Source organism: Gadus morhua, chromosome 11 (genome assembly GCF_902167405.1).
Source record: "Gadus morhua chromosome 11, gadMor3.0, whole genome shotgun sequence".
Classification (NCBI taxonomy): Eukaryota; Metazoa; Chordata; class Actinopteri; order Gadiformes; family Gadidae; genus Gadus; species Gadus morhua.
This window is the reverse complement of record NC_044058.1, coordinates 6,799,855-6,819,550: the sequence shown is the minus strand read 5'-3', so window position 1 is coordinate 6,819,550 and position 19,696 is coordinate 6,799,855. Positions and strand designations below refer to the sequence as shown.

Here is a 19,696-nt window from a genome sequence, read left to right as displayed (position 1 = left end):
GGGGGGGGGGGGGGGAGGGTCAGCTCTGATGGTTATCCCACCATGTGGGGGTCGTTGGCGGGGCTGACTGTAAAGCGAGACGCCATCACTGGGTTTGCCCCTACCGGCGACCTCACTTTGACTGGCAGCTCGTCTTTTCTTTTGGATTCTTTGCTTCTGGCACTGGACCCTGATGGAGAGACATGTAGAGGTTAGCAAAGCTGCGGAGCAGAGCCAAAAGCTGTACTCAGGTAAAAGCCTTGTTACTTTAGAATAATAAAGACGTTATCATTAGAAGAAGCAATGGTCGACCTTGAAATAATGACTTGAGTAGGAGTAAGAAAGTCAGAAAGAAAGGATAACTCATGTACTGAGTTAGTGGTGGTTGTGTGCGATCAAACCCAACTTTGGGGACAAAATCAATAAAAGTAAGACTTCATGTTTGATTGTGTGAAATAAAAAAATATTAAGAGTAAGGTTAAGATTGCTTCTGCTATGCATGTGCATATGCAGTTATGAAATACATAAATCTTTTCTTTACATATCTTTTGGTAATCTTACAATGGTTATGATAGAGTAAAAGTGTGGGTTGTCTTAAATTAATGATTTATCATGTGTTTAATGCCTTAAAACATCAGAATAAAATCCTAAAATAAAATCTTTGGAGTTCTTCAGGATTGCCACTTCGAGATTTCCGAACAAGTAACAGATAAAGAATGAAGTGTTAGTGCCCACCCCTTAACGCTGTCAGGGTGACAAAACAAAGAGAGAATGCTTGTAGGGTTGTGCATGGGATATATGTTACGAGTTGTGCAGGTATGTGTGGGTGAGTGAAGACTCTTCTACACTAACCCACACATACAAGCCTCTCTCTCTCTCTCTCTCTCTCTCTCTCTCTCTCTCTCTCTCTCTCTCTCTCTCTCTCTCTCTCTCTCTCTCTCTCTCGCTCTCTCTCTCTCGCTCTCTCTCTCTCTCTCTCGCTCTCTCTCTCTCTCTCTCTCTCCCTCTCTCTCTCGCTCTCTCTCTCGCTCTCTCTCTTTAAGAGAAAAGGAGAGGATGAATACGGATGATCGAATGTGACTGTCAGACTGTGAGGTTGACCTCAGTGCCTGGTTATTTTGGAGCTGTCAGCTTTTTAGCAGCCTGTCAGGCTTTGACTAATGACTCAAAACTTAAAAGGCTTACCATGTTATATTACTCATATTTTTTAATCCAAAACCATCATCTCCTCATTATGTGGCAGATGTTTTTTCGATAATACATACCATGTAGATCAAACTTGGTGCTTTTACCAGAAGCTGGAGTTGGACTGGGAGTGGAGCTGCTCAACTCATTCGTTGGAGTTTCCTGTTGCCCATTAACAACAAAGAGTCAGTTTATGCCTATCTTCTGCCCTGAACAGTCAATTAGAGTATTGAATGAAAGTCAAACTACCTGATCAAACAGATAGACCGTGACATCATCAAAAAAGGAGACGTTCCTCCCTCTGTATTTCTCCTTTTCCATGGGCTCCTTGGGGGACTTCAGCAGACTCCTCAGGCCCACACGTTTGTCCACGTCTGTCTCCGTGATGACGATCACCCTTCTAGAGCTTTCATCCTCCTGCTCCTCCTCCTCCTCTTCTGGGTCGCTCCCTGGGGAGAGTCCCCTCCTCCCCCGCCCCAGCCGACTACTGAGGCCCCCCTCCCCAAATCCGCCTTTCCCAGAGGGAAGGGTGAGAGTCAGGGGTGGGAGAGCAAGAGAGAGGCGAGCGAGCTTGGCTGTAAGAGAAAAAAAAACGGTTGACATCTACAGCCGAAATACCGAAAGATCTGTAAATCCGCTAGTACTTTAACCTTCAGCTTTACATACAATAATAATCATACTAATGAAAAGCCCTAATGTGAATCTAACATGAAGGTACCTTTCATCGCCTGGTTTCCTAGAGCTGGTACGGATGTAGCCTTGTGCTGTTCAATCACAGGCAGCGATTCAGCTGTCAGCGCAGAGTCGCTGCTGGGACCCGGGGCCACCGCCTGCTCCTCTTGGCTTCAGAGCACAGGGAGGAATCAAAATAGGCTCAACTTTGAATAAGGTTGAGGTTTTCTTTTCCTTTATTTGAAAACTATTTATATATTTTACCTTTGCTCTGCATTTTTGTCTTCCATTTTGACTGAATCCACAGTGCCATCTTTGCTTTGGGCCCCCCATGGTCGCAGTGTCACAGTCTCTTCCATAGTGGACCCCCACAGCACATTGGTTTGGACGTTCTCACTCAAGGAGAACTGTAACCTTTCCTCGCATACCTGTAGGAAGATAATAAGTTTAAGTAAACCAATGGTTTACTGCATTCCTATCAGAATAATAGATGCGGAAGATGAAGAAGACGATTATATAAACAACACAAGCTTAGGTCGTAAACGTAAAATACGACCGTGCAACACTTTGAAACCTCTGCGGGGTCCTCTCCTCACCTGCATCATGAGGCCGTTCTTGGTGGGCATCTTGGAGAGAGAGCCCTGGTCCTTGACATCAGGTGGGTGACCTGAGGACAGGCCTGGTTCTGGGCTGTGTGTGTCAGACCGCTCCTCCTGAGGGGGCAGCTTGGCCTGACCATCCTGGTCCACACACGCTGAAGGCTCCGCCGCGCTCTCTGAGTCCAGCTCCTCTGTGGCCCCGTGGGTCCTGGTCTCCTCATCGTGGTGGCCCTCCGCACCGACGACCTCCTGCTCAGGGTTTATCTTCAGAGACTCCAGGAGCTTCAGGTTCCCCAGGAAGTCTTCCTCATCCCCAGATATGCGGCACAGTTGCTCCAGCTTCTCAAAGTCCTCCAGAGGCTCCTCATCCAAATCCCTCCACTCAGAGATGAGCAGCTCTGGGAGGGAGTTCAGGGAATGTGGTGGTTGTTGTTGCAGATATCGTTGTTGTTGTTGAGACATGGAGGAGGTCAATGTCTTCTGCAATTGGTTATTATCTTCATCGTGCTCCCCTAAATCAGTTGTGACTCCACTTTCATTTTGTATTGTAATAATTACAGGTGAGAGATTTAGGTTGGCCGAGATGCCTTTGCTTTGTGTTGGAGCAGGTGTATCAGCTGGAGGCTCTATCGAAGAGTCACCTGCAATGCAGGACAGGGCATTGCATTTCTTTGTCTCCGTGCTTGCAATAAAGTCCTCCAGATTCATGTGACTAATCAGCTCTTCTCCCTCGATGAGAGACGGTGGCGGACTAGGAAATGAGTCATCTAAACTCTCTAATTTGTCATCTTGCACATCCAGATCTATGCTGTGTGGAGGACTAGGGAAATCCAAAGAACTGAAATTGTCCACCTGGGAATAAGTAGTCTCTGTGACCGCCTGCACAGGCAAATTAACAGCACTGGTCGTGGGCAAAGGCTCTTGTTCAAAGGATGCACCATTTGATTCTTTCCCACCATCTAACGTTATTATTTTCTTTTCAATGTCAAAGTCTTCAAGCTCTGGACTGAGGGCACTTTTAGTGTTGATTTCTGGTATAACATCTCCTAGACTTGAAATGACAATAGGTGGAGCCTCAGAAACAAAAATAGAAGCAACAACGTTCTCCAATGTGTCAGTGGAATGGTTCTCTGAATAAGAGCATGCGTCTTTTTCAATAACTTCATCTGACTGTTGATTTGAAGGCCACCTGTTAAAATTCTGATTCTCTTCTTCTGAAAACGCTAACTGCCCTTCACTGTTCTTCACCGTATCTACTGCTGGCGTGGTTTCGTTAAGAGTATCTTCCAATATCTCTTGCTCTGGGATTTCCAGATTCTCCACTTCGATCACTGTGATTGCATCTATGCTGGAATCATCAATTTCTTCTAGACTTTCAATATTTTCATTTTGCTGTATGTCCAAATCCTGATGACAGTCGCTGACTATTGAATCATGAGGTTCAAGGTTATCGATCAGCCCCTGTCTCTCCACATTACAGGGTACCTCAATCCCCTCCAGGGCAGCTGGATGAGGTTCACTGCCAGCCAGTTCATCATTCTCCTCGGCCTCCCAGAACTCTCTTCCAACCACGAGCCTCTCTCCAACCTCCCAGGCCTTCCCACCAAACCCAGAGAGGAACTCTGACCTCAGCTCCACATCCTGTCTCCTATTTTCCGGAGATGCCCATTGGTCGTTCTCTGCGGGCCACAGGTGCAGGTCGCTTTGAGTGAAGCGGTGACAGTCGAGCTCTCCGGTGATAACCGCTCTGCCTGTCCTGCCCTCCTCCTCGTCTAGGGTGTTCCACAGCTCTTTCCTCTTCTGCTCCAGGCCCTCGGGGGACTCTTTAGTCGTATCTTTAACAGGAACAACTGCTTTCTGATCTTGCTTTACTTCGGCCCTCTGGGGGGACTTCTCCCTCTTGGCATTACTCAGCTCCCCGGCAGCCAGCTGGTTCTCTGTCTCTGTCTTGGCTCCGTCCATAGAGCCCTCCCCGTTGGCTGAATAGCACAGGTTCCTCAGGCCCAGCTCGTTGGCATCTGTGTTCTGGAGCTCCAGCCCAGGGCTCTCTTCGTGGTCCTCCGCTTCTTCCTCACCCCCCTCGGGCCAAAAGGTACCCGCTCGAGGGCTGATCGTATCCTCTTCACACTTCTCTTCGCTGGCATCCAATGGTGTGGAGGAGTCATCTTCAATTGGGGTGCTGCTGGTTTGAATGCCATAGAACCGTGACAGGCGAGATTCATGCTTGTCAAAATGAGATGCCGTCATGGATTCCTCACTGCTGTTCCCAGAACAGGGGGAATTATGTGCAGGAGAATCAATATCTGATTGAGTAATTCTTGCACTTTCTTGATCGTCGGATGTTGACACACTATCCTTTGACTGACTGCCAGAGCTACTCTCATCCAAAGTATTTGTCTCTGTGATGTTCTTGGGATGCGAGTACTCCTTTTTAGAATCCTGATGTTTGCAATCGGTTATCTGTATGTGAGAGACAATGCCGTCTATGTGGTGCTTGTCTACCTGAGCTGTGTCCCCATATGAGAGCCCAGGCTCATCCTCCAAGTTGGAAAACATCTTAGCAATGAATTCAACGCTACCCTTGGACTGGGAATAATTTGACTGCTTTGTTAAATTGCTGAAGCCCCCTTCATTTGTCTCTCTGCACTCATTCTGGAATATTCCAGATTCATCGCTCTGGGCAAACTCTAGCCTGCTATTATGAATATTTTTCTCATGATCCATACAGGACACATCATTTTCAGGAGCGTTCTGGTAATGATCCCTCTCGTTCTCCGACATCCCAATCGTTTCCCAGTCCTCAGCTTGAGATTTCCTATCTGAATCCGCAGCAGTCTGTTTGAGGGGACTCTTTCCTCCTGTCTCTCCCTCTTCCTCTGTCTTCTCCTCTATTCCTGTCAGCGTTCCCCGATCTCCCCCTCGCCCGCTGCCAGGCCTCGAGGCCCCCAGTCCTTCGGCGACCCTCCGACTCAGGCCCTCGCCCTCCCACTCGCTGTCGGAGAAATAGGCCGAATCTCGATGAGGCGTTTCACTTCCCAGAGCTCTCCACCCTCCACTTCCGCCTCCCCCGAGCCAAGAGTCGCTGGGGGTGAGGCAGTCGGCTGAGCTGGAGGTCATTGGGGACAGGACCGAGTCACTGGGGGTCATAAGAGAGATATCTGAGGATTGGTCCCAGTCAGGCGTAGTTGGAGCAGATTGGAATTCAGCTGTACTGCTCTCCTCAGTCAGTTGGGTCTTCAGATAGCTTTCAAGATTGTTTCCAGAAGCAAGAATCTTAGCTAGATTGGACTGAGTGGCAGGTTCTTCTTCTGTTATGCATATTGTCGCATCAGAATCATTACTTTGCAAACTGCTGCCTTTCAGGACAGCACTGCCAGTTGGTAGATCATCCTTCAGAATATCACCAGCATTCATGAAACCAGTCCTTTCACATTGGTCAGTCTCATGTGAAAAGGGTGTTTTGTTTTCACACTGCAGTCCAGTGGGCTCATTGTGAGATGGTGCTGACATCTCTCCATGTCTCTGTTCACCTCTGGCGGGTAAAGCCGGCCGTTCTGAACACTCGTTTTCCTCTTTATCACACGGTTGGCTGAACAATAAACCGTTTTTGGGCATTTTCTCTGAAAACAAGCCACCTTGTTGGCATAGTTGTTCTGTAAGTGACAAAGTATCAACAGTGGCTCCACCTGTCTGAGAGTCATAAGTGTCTGGGTCCGTCTGTGTTCCAGGCTGCTTATTTGGACCTATGTGAAGGATTGGGATATCAGGTCTTTTTGTAACCTTAATCTCGCTCTTCTTAGCCCGTTTGGTCACTTGAGCGTAGATGGCCTCCTTTTGTGTCTCATCCTTTCCCTTGTTTGACGCTCGTACTGAGCTCTCCGATTGAAAGCAGATGGTCTGGGAGGAGTCGGGGTCGATGCATATGGACTCGTATTCAGGGGACATCGGAGTTGGAGAGTAGGCCGACTCCTCGTCCTTCTTTTCTGTTGTTACTTTTTGTCGAGAAATGATTTCCGTCAAGAAGGTTTCAGCGGAATGGATCTCCTTCATGAACTCTTCCCTGGTCATCTCCATCTTCCGGGGCTCCGTCTCAGGGTCCTGGTGCTCTGACCGTGGCCCCCCAGTGGTCATCTCGGCAAGGAGCGAGCGGGACCTCCGTATCCCCTTGGAGTAGGCCTCTTCAGCCTCGCTGTAGGAGGGGAGACCGGGGGCGCAGACATAGGGCCGCAACCTGGACACCGGATGGAGGTATTTCACAGAGTCTTGTTCTAACTCTTCCTCTGTATCTTGGTCTATGTTCTGTGTGTCAATTTCTGTCAGAAAGAGTTCCCTTTGAAAAGACTCCTTGGTGACCGTACACTTCCCCTCTGGGCCTGTCCTGTCACCGTGTCTGTTGGTCCCCCACGAGCGTTCGGCCGAGCTCAGCTCCGTGACAAGGGACTGCGATCGGCGCATCCCTCGGTTTGGAAAAATATAATTCCCCCACCTCTCCTCCCCCTTCTTCTCCTGCTTCTCTTCTTCCCCGGTGTCTTCCTTGGACTCGCCAGACTCTGTCGAGGTGGTTATCTCTGTCAGGAACAAATGCAGGGGTGACTTCCGGGCAGCGGCCACGCTCTCCGCCTGCAGGTCGGCGTCCTCCTTCCATATGCTGGGAAGGAGAGTGGCCAGGCGGGACTGGGTCCGCCTCATCCCCCGGGAGAAGAGCTCTGCTGTGGCTGGGTCTGCGTCCTCAGACAGGCTGGAGTGGCCGACGGTGGAGCTCGTTCTTACGGGGGACGTGAAGGGGGAGTCATCCTCGTCCGAGTAGGTCGGACTGGAGGACGATGAACGCCCCTCGTTCGGGATTTGGGTGCGAGGTAAGTTGCGGTAGACCGGCCGCAAGGGGTTCACTCTCCGTACGGGGGAGTCAAAGTCTTTCTTACGGGAATGGGAATGCTCCTTGGAGTTGCGCAACGACGATGCGCGCCTCATACCTTCCTCCCGGTCAGGATCTTCACAGGATAGCGGGTCTCTTTGAGTGTGGATGTGTGAGCGGCTGTATCGGGAGTAAGTGTCTGCCATGTTGTAACTGGGGTACCCTCTCATGGGCTTGCTGTGGGGAGGCAGAGGGGGAGGACACATTGGAGCTGCGGAGTAAATGGGATGGCTTGACGGGGGCAGGGACGGGGAGAGGGATGGCGACGGGGGTAGGGCCTGGCGCGAACGATGGAGTCCCAGGTGGTCAAAGGCGGACGGTGGGCAGCTGCCCATATGATGTGGGTCCGTCTCCACTCTTCCACCCAGGGTGTAGTGAGGCAGCCCTCTGTGGTATCCCAGCGGAGGGGCCGGGAGAGGGCGGGAGTGCAGGTGGCCGGCTGAAGACATGGACATGGAGCGTGGCTTCGGTGGAAGAACCGGGGCATGGGAAACATTGGACGAGTACCTGTTTCCTTCGCCACCCCGCTTCCTATCCTCCTCCTCGTCGTCGCCGAGGTCCACTACTGAGAAGTCGGTCACCCGGGACGACGTGTCCCGGAACTCCGCCACTCCCGTGTTGGTCACCTGGAGCTGTACCTCACTGGAGCGGACCGTCTGGACGCTCCGGCCGAGCGTTCTACCATCAGTGGAGTACGGCACTCGCTCCTTGCCCAGCATCCCGCTGCGGATCTCCATGAGCTCCATGTCTCCGGGGCACATGGAGTCAGAGCCGTAGGGCGCTTGCAGTTTCCCCTTCAGAGTGGGCGACTTATCCTGAGGAGTGTGTTCCTCTAATCTGATGTAGTATTCACTGGCCAGGGAGGGGCTGCGGGCGCTGATCACCGGAACGACGGTGGGAGTGTCCAGGGACTGCCTGTGGGTATGGTTCAACGTCGGGATGGACTGGGGAGGAGGGAGAGGTTTGTAGCCCCGTCTTGCGTGGGCCTTCTCCCAGAAGTACTCAAAGTTTAAGCCCTTGCTGGTTTCGGTGACTGTGAGAATGTCATCCAGCTCAGAGGAGGACGGGGTGATGCAGTTCCCCACAGGGTCCAGCAGAGGGTAGGAGTTGTCTCTGTCTCTCTCTCTGCTGTACTCTCTGTCTCTCTGCCGCTCAGTTGTGGCGGTCTGAAAGGCGGGTGGACGGAGGGAGTCCCAGCGTCTCTCGAAGGACTCGTCGCTCTCTCCTCTCCTCCCTCTGCTGCCCTCGTTGTACTCCTCGTCCTCTTCATCTTCCTCGCCAACACTGCCCCTGGCGATCCCTCGCTCAGCTGCCAGGAGGGAGGAGAGGAGGAGAAATACTTCTGCTACGGAGGGACGCTGAGATGGAGGCAGCCAGCAGGACTGCATGATCTCATACCTGGCGTAGGAGCAAGCAAAACAAGGTAGAAGATAGGGATTAATTCATCACACGGCTGGGGGCATCATTCAAAATGATCATTAATAATTGATCTACGTTGTTGCATTAAGCCTTGTGTTTTTAATCTATGTGTCAATCGTGTTGTGCTAAGTAATACTGACCAGTAGTCTGCATGGGACAATTTGAGCCTGGGCTGGGCCAGGGTGATCTGCCTCTCCCTGATGACAAAGGTGAGCACCTCTTCATCACTGAGGTGTCTATGAGGCTGGGAGCCAAACTCAAACAGCTCCCAGATCACCACTCCCAGGGACCTGCACCAGAAAGAGAGAGATGAGACATGAATCAAGAGACAAGCTTTCATGCACCCCCTCAGTTCATGCACATAGTGTATCCTGATTTAGAAGTATGTAGGCTGTTCCCACTCAGTACAATGTCTTGGCCGATTATACCCACAAACTGACACGGCAGTGCTTTAAATATATTTTCACCAAAGGCTGTCCTAGGCACAATTTAACAGTGAAAGATTTATCCAATTTCTCTGCATATCTGAATTATTAAAGAAGGGTACTTCAAGCTATAACACGTATCACATTTATACGTATCCTTTAAAAGTATTTTTTTAAACTATATTTTCCCTAGTGTATTTTAAATCTCTATGGTTTTAGAAAAGCAATGGTGTGTGTGTTTGTATGATTCAAAGTAGTTCCTGGGAACCGAGGTCCTTCTAAAACGTACCACACATTGCTGGTCTTGGTTTGGTCGGTAACAATGAGAGATCCTCTGTATTCCTCCAGAAGTTCAGGGGCTATCCATCGTAAAGGGATCCACAGCTTGTCTGGGGTCAGGTAATAATCATCCTGCAAAACATAGATATTCAGCAATTATTCAATATATGCATTGGGCATTTTTTGTTATGGAAGCAGTATAGCTGAATATGTGTTTTTTTTGTGTCTGAAATGTAAACCTCTACATTACTACCAAAACAAACCCAAATTCTTCAGTTCCCTCTTGGAAGGGACCAACACACACATACCTTGTAGTGGTTATGTGACAGGCCATAATCTCCTATTCTAACTGTGAGGTCAGAGGTCAGCAGGCAGTTTCTCAGAGCCAGGTCACTAGACAGGAGGACACAGAAATAAGCCAATATACAGGATGAACCGCATAATACATTACCCTACATGGGTTGAAGGTGAAATGGGCAGATGTCTCCAGCTACCTGTGGATGTAGTTGCTTTCATGAAGGTGCAGCAAGCCGGAGGTGATCTCGAAGGCCATTCGCTGAAGGGTCAAGAGGTCCCGGGTCAGGAGGTCAGGGGTCATCCCATCTGACTTTCTCTGGGCCCGCAAGTATCGCTTCAGGTCGCCCTAGTGATGAGAGCAGAAGAGCAGCTGAGTGACCTCCACCTCCACCCACACACCGGCTAGAAGGCACCTGGCAGGCCTTCCTGCAGACTCGCACAATCTTTGAGTTGATGCCATGCGCATGCCATGTCTCCAACAAGAAGGGTCCATTTATTGGGAGTTTTGCCCCCAATGTCCTCCGAGGCCGTAGGAGAACTGATTAATTAGTTGGCAGCTAAGGCAAGGAAGGCCATATAAAAACTGGGGACACTGTGGTGGGATAACTTATGCTCACTGTGGTTTATAAATGAGTAAATACTGGGTCTATAGCTTATCTTGTAGAACATGGGGTTTAATTCCCATTGGGGAAACGCATGCTAAATAATTATGCACTCAAGGTATCTTTAGACAATAATAGTGTTTGGAATAAAAGCCTCTGCCAAATGTCTTTTAGATAGACCTATGTGGCCTATCCATGATATAATGAAACAAACCTTTTATTATTACCTTTGGCACTTGAATGTGAGAATGGAAAGGAAGTAGTATTAGTAGCAGTAGTCGTACCAAGAAAAAAGCTTGATGATAAACTAATCCTGCTGTGATAACTTTCAAGAAAGTCCATGTTGTTTGCGCCATCTATCCCTGTTGTTATACTGCTTTAGTTACGTTTATTTATTTAGCACACATTAACATTAATAGAGCAAGGAGGGAACGAAGCCCAATGGGCTTGTACAAGAGTTCCACCCCTGTCAATAATCACAATCAAATCCTATTTATTAGGCTAATAAATAGACTTTAGAAAATAAGGAGACAAAGTACATAAATAATCAAAATAATCAAAATTGGATGGAAAAGGATGTGATAAATACATGTCTTAGATAGAGAAAAGTTCCTCTATTAGTCTGAGAGTGTCAGACAGCATGCTGTTCTTAATCAGTCATCATCTAACCAAGATGAGCGGATGGAAAAATAAACTCATCCTGCACAACGGAAACAAGAGGATTTAAATGCTTAAAAACACAACCGGTGAATTTAATAATAGACCTGTAGTCTACATCCAGAACAACGGAGATAGATCTTATTGGATGCAAGTGTGGCTGCATGCTGTCAAAGATGACGATGAAGTCTTGACTATTATTGTGTGATATTGAGCGCCATTTGACGGTTATATTATTTTGAGATGTCCTTTGGTTTCTGTCTTACCAGCTGACAGAACTCCATGACCAGGAGGTAGGGGACGCTTTCACTGCACTGGCCCAGACACTGCAGGATGTTGGGGTGTTGCAGGCTCCTGAGAGGGGAGGACAGAGCAGGAGAGACAGGGGACAACCTGTGTTAGCAGTGTGAGGGACCACCTTCTGTCTGGTGTGTGGGAACAAGGGTGACGATACCGATACCGACAGAATGAGAGGTGGATAGGAGTCATTACTAATTAGTACTACCATCGTTTAAGAGCTTCATGTATCATTGAGAATAATGTTTAGGGTTGCCTGAGAGATCCATCAAAGTGTGATCTTTAGAATACCTACATCAAAATAAATCAATTAATATATAATTGTGTGTGTGTATATATATATATATAAATGGAGATTATAGATTCTCAGCTGTCAGTTCAAGGCTTTGTGCCTCAGCAAGTGAGGTAGCAGAAGAGGCTCAAAAAAGACTGCTTATTTATGAGAGAAAAGATGGAGAATGAGAGAGAGTATATTAATCGCATGTGTATGAGTGAGTGGGCCTGTATGTCTTTGTGTGTGTGGGTGTGGGTGTGTGTTTGCGAACGTTCATCCATATATGTGCGTGTTGAAGTGTGTTAAAAGCAGACATATTTTAAAATCTTCTGTGAAGCATGCAAAATAGGTCAGCCCAAAATCCTCTGCCAGGTTTCATTAGCTGGATTAGTTTTGTATACACCTGCTGGGCCACACAAAGAGAAATCAGGAGGAAATGAAGGACAGCGATGTATCATGTTTCATACATGTTCATCTCTACAGATAATGAGAAATAATTGAAGTCCGAATTAAGATGATAAATCACTACACCCGCTAATTACAACGACGAGAATAGTTTTCTATGTCTTTGTTTTCAGAAAATATTACCCAGCCAATCAAAGCACATGACCGGGTTATGTCTCTGGGTAGGACGGGTCTCACCTGTACGGCTCTGACTCAGCCAGGAACTTCCTCTGCTCCAGAGGGCTGGCGCTGACCCTGAGCTCCTTTACGATGGCCTGGGACGAGCTGCAATCACACAGCACCTCCGCCAGGATCACCTAGAGACACAGCCCACTATGAGACCCGGGACCCTGAAACTGGGCTAGTGGACCTCCACAGTGTCCGTAGTCTGTAGGCATGGAGCAAGATACTTAAGTCCTGCTTCTTAAAAAGTTCCTAAAGACTGCTTTTGCTAAATCACTGAACATAAACATAAGGCACAACATATGAGAGAGGAAATACGTTTATAAATGACGTTGAGCATATGCTTTTATCCAAACCACTTCATTCAGATATTCACACAACATTGATGAACACAGATAGCCGTCAGGAATCAAACCAATCAAAGCGCCAAAGCCCGAGCAACAACAATAACTATTTGTAGATATCGGTCTCTAGAGCCCAAAAGAGAGTGTAATAAAACAATATTTCACCAATTTCTCATTTTGGCCAAAAAATAGAAGCAGGCTAAGATTAGTCATCCTGAGAACAGCCAACTCTCTAAAGTTTAAATATAATTTATCATTATATAAGAACAGGCCCGGGGACATACTTCTAGTCTGGGGCATTACCTAGGGCACAGACAGGGGCCCCGTTATGTAACGCAGTAATACTAACCACTGCAACACTGCCCCAGGAGGGACTTCAGATGAACTAACCTTTCCAAACCAGCCATTTCCAATCTCCTGCAGATAATTCAGCGTGTGCCTCTTAAAGCACTGAGATTTGGAATCTGTTGAAGAAAAGCAAAAAATGAAGAGAGGTGGAAGAGAGGTGAGACGGAGCAATGCTACAGCATTGTTCTTCACATGAATCAGGAAAATACACAAATAGATATCAACTTCAAAAGTTTGACTTGTATAACTGACACATTATACATAATGCTCATGAATTCTTTTCTATTTCATTTAAACACATATTTCAAACTTTTTTAAACACAAAACCACTACACCCCAGGAGTTAGACAGCCAAGGTAAGAACCCTCCTCCCACCTGCTCCGTCCTGCAGGGCTGGGCAGGCGGCTCGGTCCCTGACTGGCAGGGTGTACACCTCAGGGAGGGAGGGGCAGGAGGACAGGCTGTCCTCCTGCACCGGGCTGGAGCCTGCCGAGCACTCCTCCCCGTCCGCATTGTCAAACTCCTGCTCCCGACAGAGGCAGCACACGACCCAGGGAAACGGGAAGACCATATACATTTCTTAACACCATTAGGACAAACAATAAATATTTATATTTATCATGATTTTAAGAATCATGAAGAAGAGGAGTAGAAGGCAAAACAAATAAATAGAAGAACGTGGTTGTTTTTTGAGATAATGAGAGAAGAAGAAGAACGACTGTAGACTATTGCCTCTTCCTGCCCAATGAACCCCCAAAACAACCCAGCCATGCAGAGTCTCCCTTATCCCTGTCTGTCTCTCTGTATTAAACACCATTACATCCCAATCCCCCTCTAACTACACATCCACTCAGACACCACACAGCGCTGTACCAACGCTCTACTGAACATTCATCAGTGTGCACACATACACATGCAGCAGGACCAGGTGAGGAAGTCTCTTACATGTTGGAGACTTACATTGAATCCCACTCCTCCCTTCTTGCAGCACAGACAGGTGAGGAGCAGCAGGACGAAGGATACCAGCCCGGAGCAAGAGATGAGGATGACCACGTAGGGCGGGGGGGAGAGGAACGAGGCCCTGGATTGAGAGACTGAAGGAGAGAGCGACCAAGAGAGTCAGAGAGGAAGGAGAGAGAGAGGGGGAGAGGGGAGGAGAGAGGGAGAGATTTACTGCTGTAGATCGCCTCTCGGTATGACTCAGTGAGAAGGGGAAGAAGAGACGTAATTGAATTAGAACACAAAGAAAAAAGAAAAAGTAACGCATAATATTACGGAGGTTTGTGATTAACACAGAAAAGACATTGAAGCGCTTCCATAAAGGCAGGGTTGGAACACAGTGGAGGACTGCCCCCCACCACCCCAATGCTTACGTTGCATTGGTAGAGGGGAGGTTTGGGAAAGCAGGAAGAAGAGAAAAATATATATCTTTCAGTTTCAGAGTTAATGTATTGACTGGAGCCATAAAAGAAAAAGAAGGGAACAAAGATTTAAATTGAAGATATATTGAGGTTGAAACTGGGAGCATATATCATTCCAATTATAGGATAAAAAAGAAGAAGGGGGGGGGGGGGGGGGGGGGGGGGGGGGGGGGGGGAGTATCAGAAAGGGCATTCCGTTGAGGAGAGACGGTTGAGAAAGCAGGGAAGGTGCTTGGAGCCGTCGCCTGGGTTAGAGGATTGCTTATCAGGGGGAAAGGGGAATTCGGAAAACTGGAAAGCATTGCTCAGTTTGGGAGGGTGGACTATACTGAGGTGAGAGGGGGAAGGTTTCGGGTCATTGATATTTGTACCTCAACTTGGCTGACTGTAAGAAGCGAACCATCTGTAAGAAAGAAGGGGCAGGGCAGGGTGGTTAAAACCCCTTTACTGGTTTACCTTGTTTTTCGTATTGCTTGTGTATAATAATTATATAATAAATAAACATAAAATAATGTTTGAAAATGTCATGAATTATATTTTATTTTGATCACCAAAGATATGCCTTGATTGTTGGATCGATCCCATTTTTACCAAGGTCCAAGCACGATGCAAACTTCAGCTTATATTTCTAGCCGAAAAAGATTACTGCTATACAACGCAGAACAACATATGAGATAGACTACAAGCAAGGTCATGGTACAAGAACATGTTACACACACACACACACGCACACACACACGCACACACACACGCACACACACACACACACACGCACACGCACACGCACACCTGAGTCAGTCGTCGACACCGTGGGAAATGGATCAAGCTCATGTTCACTCGTAAACAAAAGCCTTTAATTGATGTCCGTCTTAAACAAGATCAATGTGCAAGCCTGACTATGATTAACACTTTTGGCAACACTCATGTCTCAGTTCTTAGCAGAGCTCTCTAAATATTCGATAAAACAACCTCAGAATTGGATCATTGTTGTAGCCTACAAAGGCCTATAGGCGAGTGGGAAACATGTAAACACCTGATTCTGCTTCTTCTTCTTTTTTAAAAACGTGAATAATGTCAGTGTAATACTTGTTATTAACCAATTAATGCGTTTGCTAGATTTCTCAATTAGAATAACTGATTGTGTGATTTATTAAACATGCACTGCATAACAAAACAAAAAAACGCACGCGAGCCATGAAATTGTAATCACCCCGTGTGTGTGTATTTCTATTCTATCCACCAGTAGCGAACCACAGCTAGTACTGGTGGTGGACATAAGACACTGATACACAGTTCCTAGACATTTATTTTCCTTTCATCTTAGCCGAGACAGATGTCCAGACAGACTGCATACAAATAAGGACGTAACGGGGCCTATTACAATAGCTCCGATGCACACAGCTCACATCAAAACAATACCAACACAATGCAATGACTGCACACATTAGGAAAACAGAGCACACACCACTGCCAAATAATGGGACCACACACAACCTTATTATTAGGAAAACACTACGACGACTTATCGTTGTTAAATATGTCTGGTTTCATATGCATACATCCCCCAATAACATAACATATTGCACTGTGCAGCCATTCAGCTTCCGATGCATTTATGTCAAAAAATGCCATTGGTGTGACCTAAGAGGGCCGAATACGATTGCAATATAGCAATGGAGCCATTTCGGGCTAATATCAAAAATAATAAAAAATAAATAAATGTCGCTTTAACATGTTTTCAGTTGTATCGAGTCACTCATTCTGTGATATAGTGCAATATTCATTCGCGATCATCTGCACAGCGTTCCTCCCATGCTGGCTGATGCTCTCCCGTCTAGGCCTTTTTCATAACAGACTACCTCCCACCTCGGCTCTTTCTCTAGCATCACCGGAATGATCGCATTCTTCCACCGACACCACTCACCTTCTCTCTGCGGGGCTCCGAGCGCTCGCTCCGGGTTGAAGTACATCATCCCCGCTAGCGCTATCACCCAGCAGTGTCGTCGCATCGTCGCTTCGTCCTCGGCATCACCATTCGAGCGATGCTTTGGGTCCTCTCCCGTTACCCGCCGCCACCGTCTGGTAGCCTACCGTCTCCGGTCTATCGCCTCTTCCCCCCCTAATAATAAAGAGCGTCTCCTTGTTGTGCTCTTCGTCCTACCCCCCCTCTCCTCCTCCTGTTTGATCCCCCCCTCTCCGTCCTAATCCGCAATTAAACACGGTTTGAGAGGCGTTCTATTGTGACTTCCGTCCGACCCAGCTACGCGTCTCGAGTCTGATGATATTCCCAGAAAACCTTCGGCGAGGTTATCCATCCTGTGTTTGTCTATGTGTTGTTTTCTCCGCTCGCTGTGTGGAGGTCTGGCTGTGTTCCTCCGGTATCCACCACCAGCCTACGTCAGCGTCAACATGCTTTATCATGGTCCGCGTGCTAGGAGGAGAAATCGGGTTGGCGCGTGTCTCACACCGATTCTCGTTTGCAATTTATAAATAAGAATTAAGAAGCAGAACGATAATATTTATATATGATATAAGTACTAAATGGTGAGAATTTGTTTCCGTATGGCAATATATTAATTGAATGTCCTCATTGCAGGTTTATTAAACGCAAACATTCTGATAAGGTTTCTTTAATTTAAATCAGAAATAAGAATCCTGAAAAAAAATACATCACAAAAATGGACACTTTCAAAATAGGATGTATATTTCCATAGAAAATGCATCTCTATATATGGTAAGAACATTCTGACTTTTAAGTTGATTGACATATTATTCAGCTCTTACACACGTATTAAGACAGTTTCAAACAAACCCTGAATAACATCCAGCTTTGTATCAGACCTTTCATTCCCAGCACACATCCCAGTACACAGCACACATCCCAGTTCATCGGCTGCCCATCAGCACTCCGACGGCCCTTATAGTCCTTATATAGCTGGACATCACTTCACGACTTCAGGATCTCGTCTCGCCAGCTGTCTCGGTCCTTGCGTTGGCGTTTGCGAGCCAGCTCCGGGAAGTAGGCGCTGTTGTAGGGCCTCTCGCGCTCCTCGGCCGCTGGCCCCCTCCCCGGCTCCTTGTCCGCCACCTTGCCGTTCCTCTGGTCGATCAGGGCCTGGGCCCGCCGCCGCTCCCCCCCCTCCCTCTGGAGCCGCTCCGCACGCAGCTGCTCCATGGAGCTAAGGACGCACACGCACAAATACACACACACACACACACACACACACACATGAATACACTAGTACACGGCGCGGATATACTAGTACACACACATTGATACACAGATATACTAGTACACACACGGATATACTAGTACACACACATTGATACACAGATATACTAGTACACACACGGATATACTAGTACACACACATTGATACACAGATATACTAGTACACACACAGATATACTAGTATACACACATGGATACATACGGATATACTAGCACACACGCATGAATACACAGATATACTAGCACACACACGGATATACTAGTACACACACATGAACACATAAGGATATACTAGTACACACACACAGATAAAAACAGATATACTAGTACACACACATGAATACACACCTATATACGACACACACATTGTACATCGGTTGATTATGGACCACAGGGAACCCTCACTCGTGAGTGGTGCATCATACTAAGCTGCTGAGATGTGATCATCACGTTACGTTGCTCCTGTTAATTCCCACTTTGACATAACACCCCCCCCCCCCCCCCCCCCCCCCCCGCTATACATGTTAAGTGCATATTAGCCTTCCTCACCTGGGTCCACTGCTCATCTCTGCTCTGGGCCTCTTCTCCCTCCTCTTGCTCTTGGGTTCCTTGCGGTCCTTAATAGCCAGGGCTTTCCTCATGTCCTTCATGGGGTCCAGCATGTCCTTCAGCCTACGGTCCCGCTTCTCCTTCTCCTCCTCCGTGGCTCCTTTCCTCATCCCCTTCTCGGACTCTTTTGGATTTTTCTTCCGTTTCTCCTTCTCCTCCTCCTTCTCCTTCTCGGTCTTCATGTACCACGGGGTTACCTCAGTGCCAGGCTGAGGTCCCAGGGACACCAGGAGCCCGATGGCTCGCTCCTGTTTCTCCTGAAAAGAGAGACATTCAAGAATTAATATTTCCAAAAGGTCTCTATATTTTGATCAAGAGCTTTAAGAGACTATTTTGGTCGATGAAACCACAGGAAAATCCTTGGAGAAGACTTTTATGAAATTCCTGAAATGGAATTGCTGGGAAAATGTTTGCTAGGTCAGAGAGATGGAAACTATCCCTGATGTGCTTTTGTTTAGTTAGTTAACCTGAATATTATATGATACAAGTAATTCCGGTTACCTTCTCATCTTTCTTATCTTTGAGATACTCCTCATTCCCCTTCTTCTCAGAAGAATCTTCCAGGGGGAACAAGTTGAGATGTTCCAGGATTCCACTTGGTCCACTCGTTTCCTCAACCTTAATTCCTCGTCCACTCGTTTCCTCATCTTTCCTTCCTGGACCACTCAGTTCCTCAGTCTTCCCTCCATGTTCCAGTTGGAGAGCAGCTCGGGATTTATTCCTCAGAAACTCTGTGCGTGCCTGTGTGGAAATCGAGAAAAATACAGTATGAGACTCTAAGGATACACATCGAGCTGAGAATTGAAAAACCTATATTTATGGGAAACAAATGTATATGTATGGGATAATATGTTTGATGCATTACAGAAAAAGGGCAGCACTAACTAAAGTTGTAGCCATGCATACAAGGGATTTGAATATAGTGCTTTATTATTTTATTGAATATTTAGCACCATGTGTTTGACCTAGTTCACAATGTCATAATATTGAGATACCGATGGTGGTCACCTCTCGCTCAGCGCGCTCCACGCGACGTTTGGCCTCGAGCTCCTCTTCTGCAGCCTGGGCCTCGTCCTTCCGCACGCGCTCGATGTTGTCCTTGTTACGGACATGCCAGCTCTTCTTGGGAAGGATGTTCATAATGCCAACTCAACGCTGCAAGCAGCTAGATAGACGTACTGGTCTACCAGTTACCATATGAATGAACACAATAGATCGCCCTCTTCAATCAATTCTTCAGCGTTTACAGATAAGGTCAAGGAAGTTATCGAATCAGCTGTCTTTTGCGATAATGTACTGAAGGAAAAAATAAGTGTCTTGGTAATTTGTATGGTTAAATAATAATAGCTTATTCTGGTACTTAGCTAAAAACGTGTCCACCGTTCATCATGAACTCACCCAGTTAGCTTTCCAATATGGAGAAAATACTATCAAGTATAGTTGAGCTACAACATTAAACCATATATAAACATTTGGCTTGCTAACTACAGTAGCTTCTCGCCGAAGATACAAACC

General features: G+C 47.1%; 2 protein-coding genes across 3 annotated transcripts; both read right to left on the bottom strand.

The window, feature by feature from the left end:
- Window positions 1-4: 4 nt before the first annotated feature.
- lmtk3 (lemur tyrosine kinase 3) lies at window positions 5-16,845 on the bottom strand. 2 transcript variants are annotated; one of them, XM_030370443.1, is made up of 16 exons: window positions 16,265-16,845; window positions 13,865-14,013; window positions 13,295-13,442; window positions 12,962-13,035; window positions 12,243-12,361; window positions 11,296-11,383; window positions 9,968-10,116; window positions 9,782-9,866; window positions 9,484-9,605; window positions 8,910-9,059; window positions 2,433-8,748; window positions 2,101-2,264; window positions 1,883-2,007; window positions 1,414-1,739; window positions 1,245-1,326; window positions 5-169 (listed from the first exon to the last, which is right to left on the bottom strand). In XM_030370443.1, the coding sequence occupies exons 1-16, from the start codon at window positions 16,347-16,349 to the stop codon at window positions 33-35; spliced, it is 8,319 nt and encodes a 2,772-aa protein (XP_030226303.1). In that variant the 5' UTR covers window positions 16,350-16,845; the 3' UTR covers window positions 5-32. The 2 variants fall into 2 exon arrangements, with proteins under 2 accessions (XP_030226303.1, XP_030226304.1); XM_030370444.1 differs by having other exon boundaries at window positions 13,880-14,013.
- A 109-nt stretch (window positions 16,846-16,954) lies between these two features.
- On the bottom strand, window positions 16,955-19,695 carry leng1 (leukocyte receptor cluster (LRC) member 1). Its single transcript, XM_030370556.1, has 4 exons — window positions 19,190-19,695; window positions 18,683-18,922; window positions 18,122-18,438; window positions 16,955-17,519 (listed from the first exon to the last, which is right to left on the bottom strand). The coding sequence occupies exons 1-4, from the start codon at window positions 19,319-19,321 to the stop codon at window positions 17,288-17,290; spliced, it is 921 nt and encodes a 306-aa protein (XP_030226416.1). The 5' UTR covers window positions 19,322-19,695; the 3' UTR covers window positions 16,955-17,287.
- Between the last annotated feature and the right edge of the window lies 1 nt (window position 19,696).

Bases quoted from the DNA above. Each gene is read 5' to 3' on its own strand.
- lmtk3 (XM_030370443.1), bottom strand. From the start codon at position 16,349: ATGCGACGACACTGCTGGGTGATAGCGCTAGCGGGGATGATGTACTTC. The intron at 1,740-1,882 runs GTACCTTCATGT...TTTCTCTTACAG, and splicing joins AGGAAACCAGGCGATGAAAG to CCAAGCTCGCTCGCCTCTCT. The intron at 170-1,244 runs GTATGTATTATC...TCTCTCCATCAG, and splicing joins CACCAAGTTTGATCTACATG to GGTCCAGTGCCAGAAGCAAA.
- leng1 (XM_030370556.1), bottom strand. From the start codon at position 19,321: ATGAACATCCTTCCCAAGAAGAGCTGGCATGTCCGTAACAAGGACAAC. The intron at 18,439-18,682 runs GTAACCGGAATT...CTCTCTTTTCAG, and splicing joins AAGATAAGAAAGATGAGAAG to GAGAAACAGGAGCGAGCCAT. The intron at 17,520-18,121 runs GTGAGGAAGGCT...GTGCGTCCTTAG, and splicing joins GAGATGAGCAGTGGACCCAG to CTCCATGGAGCAGCTGCGTG.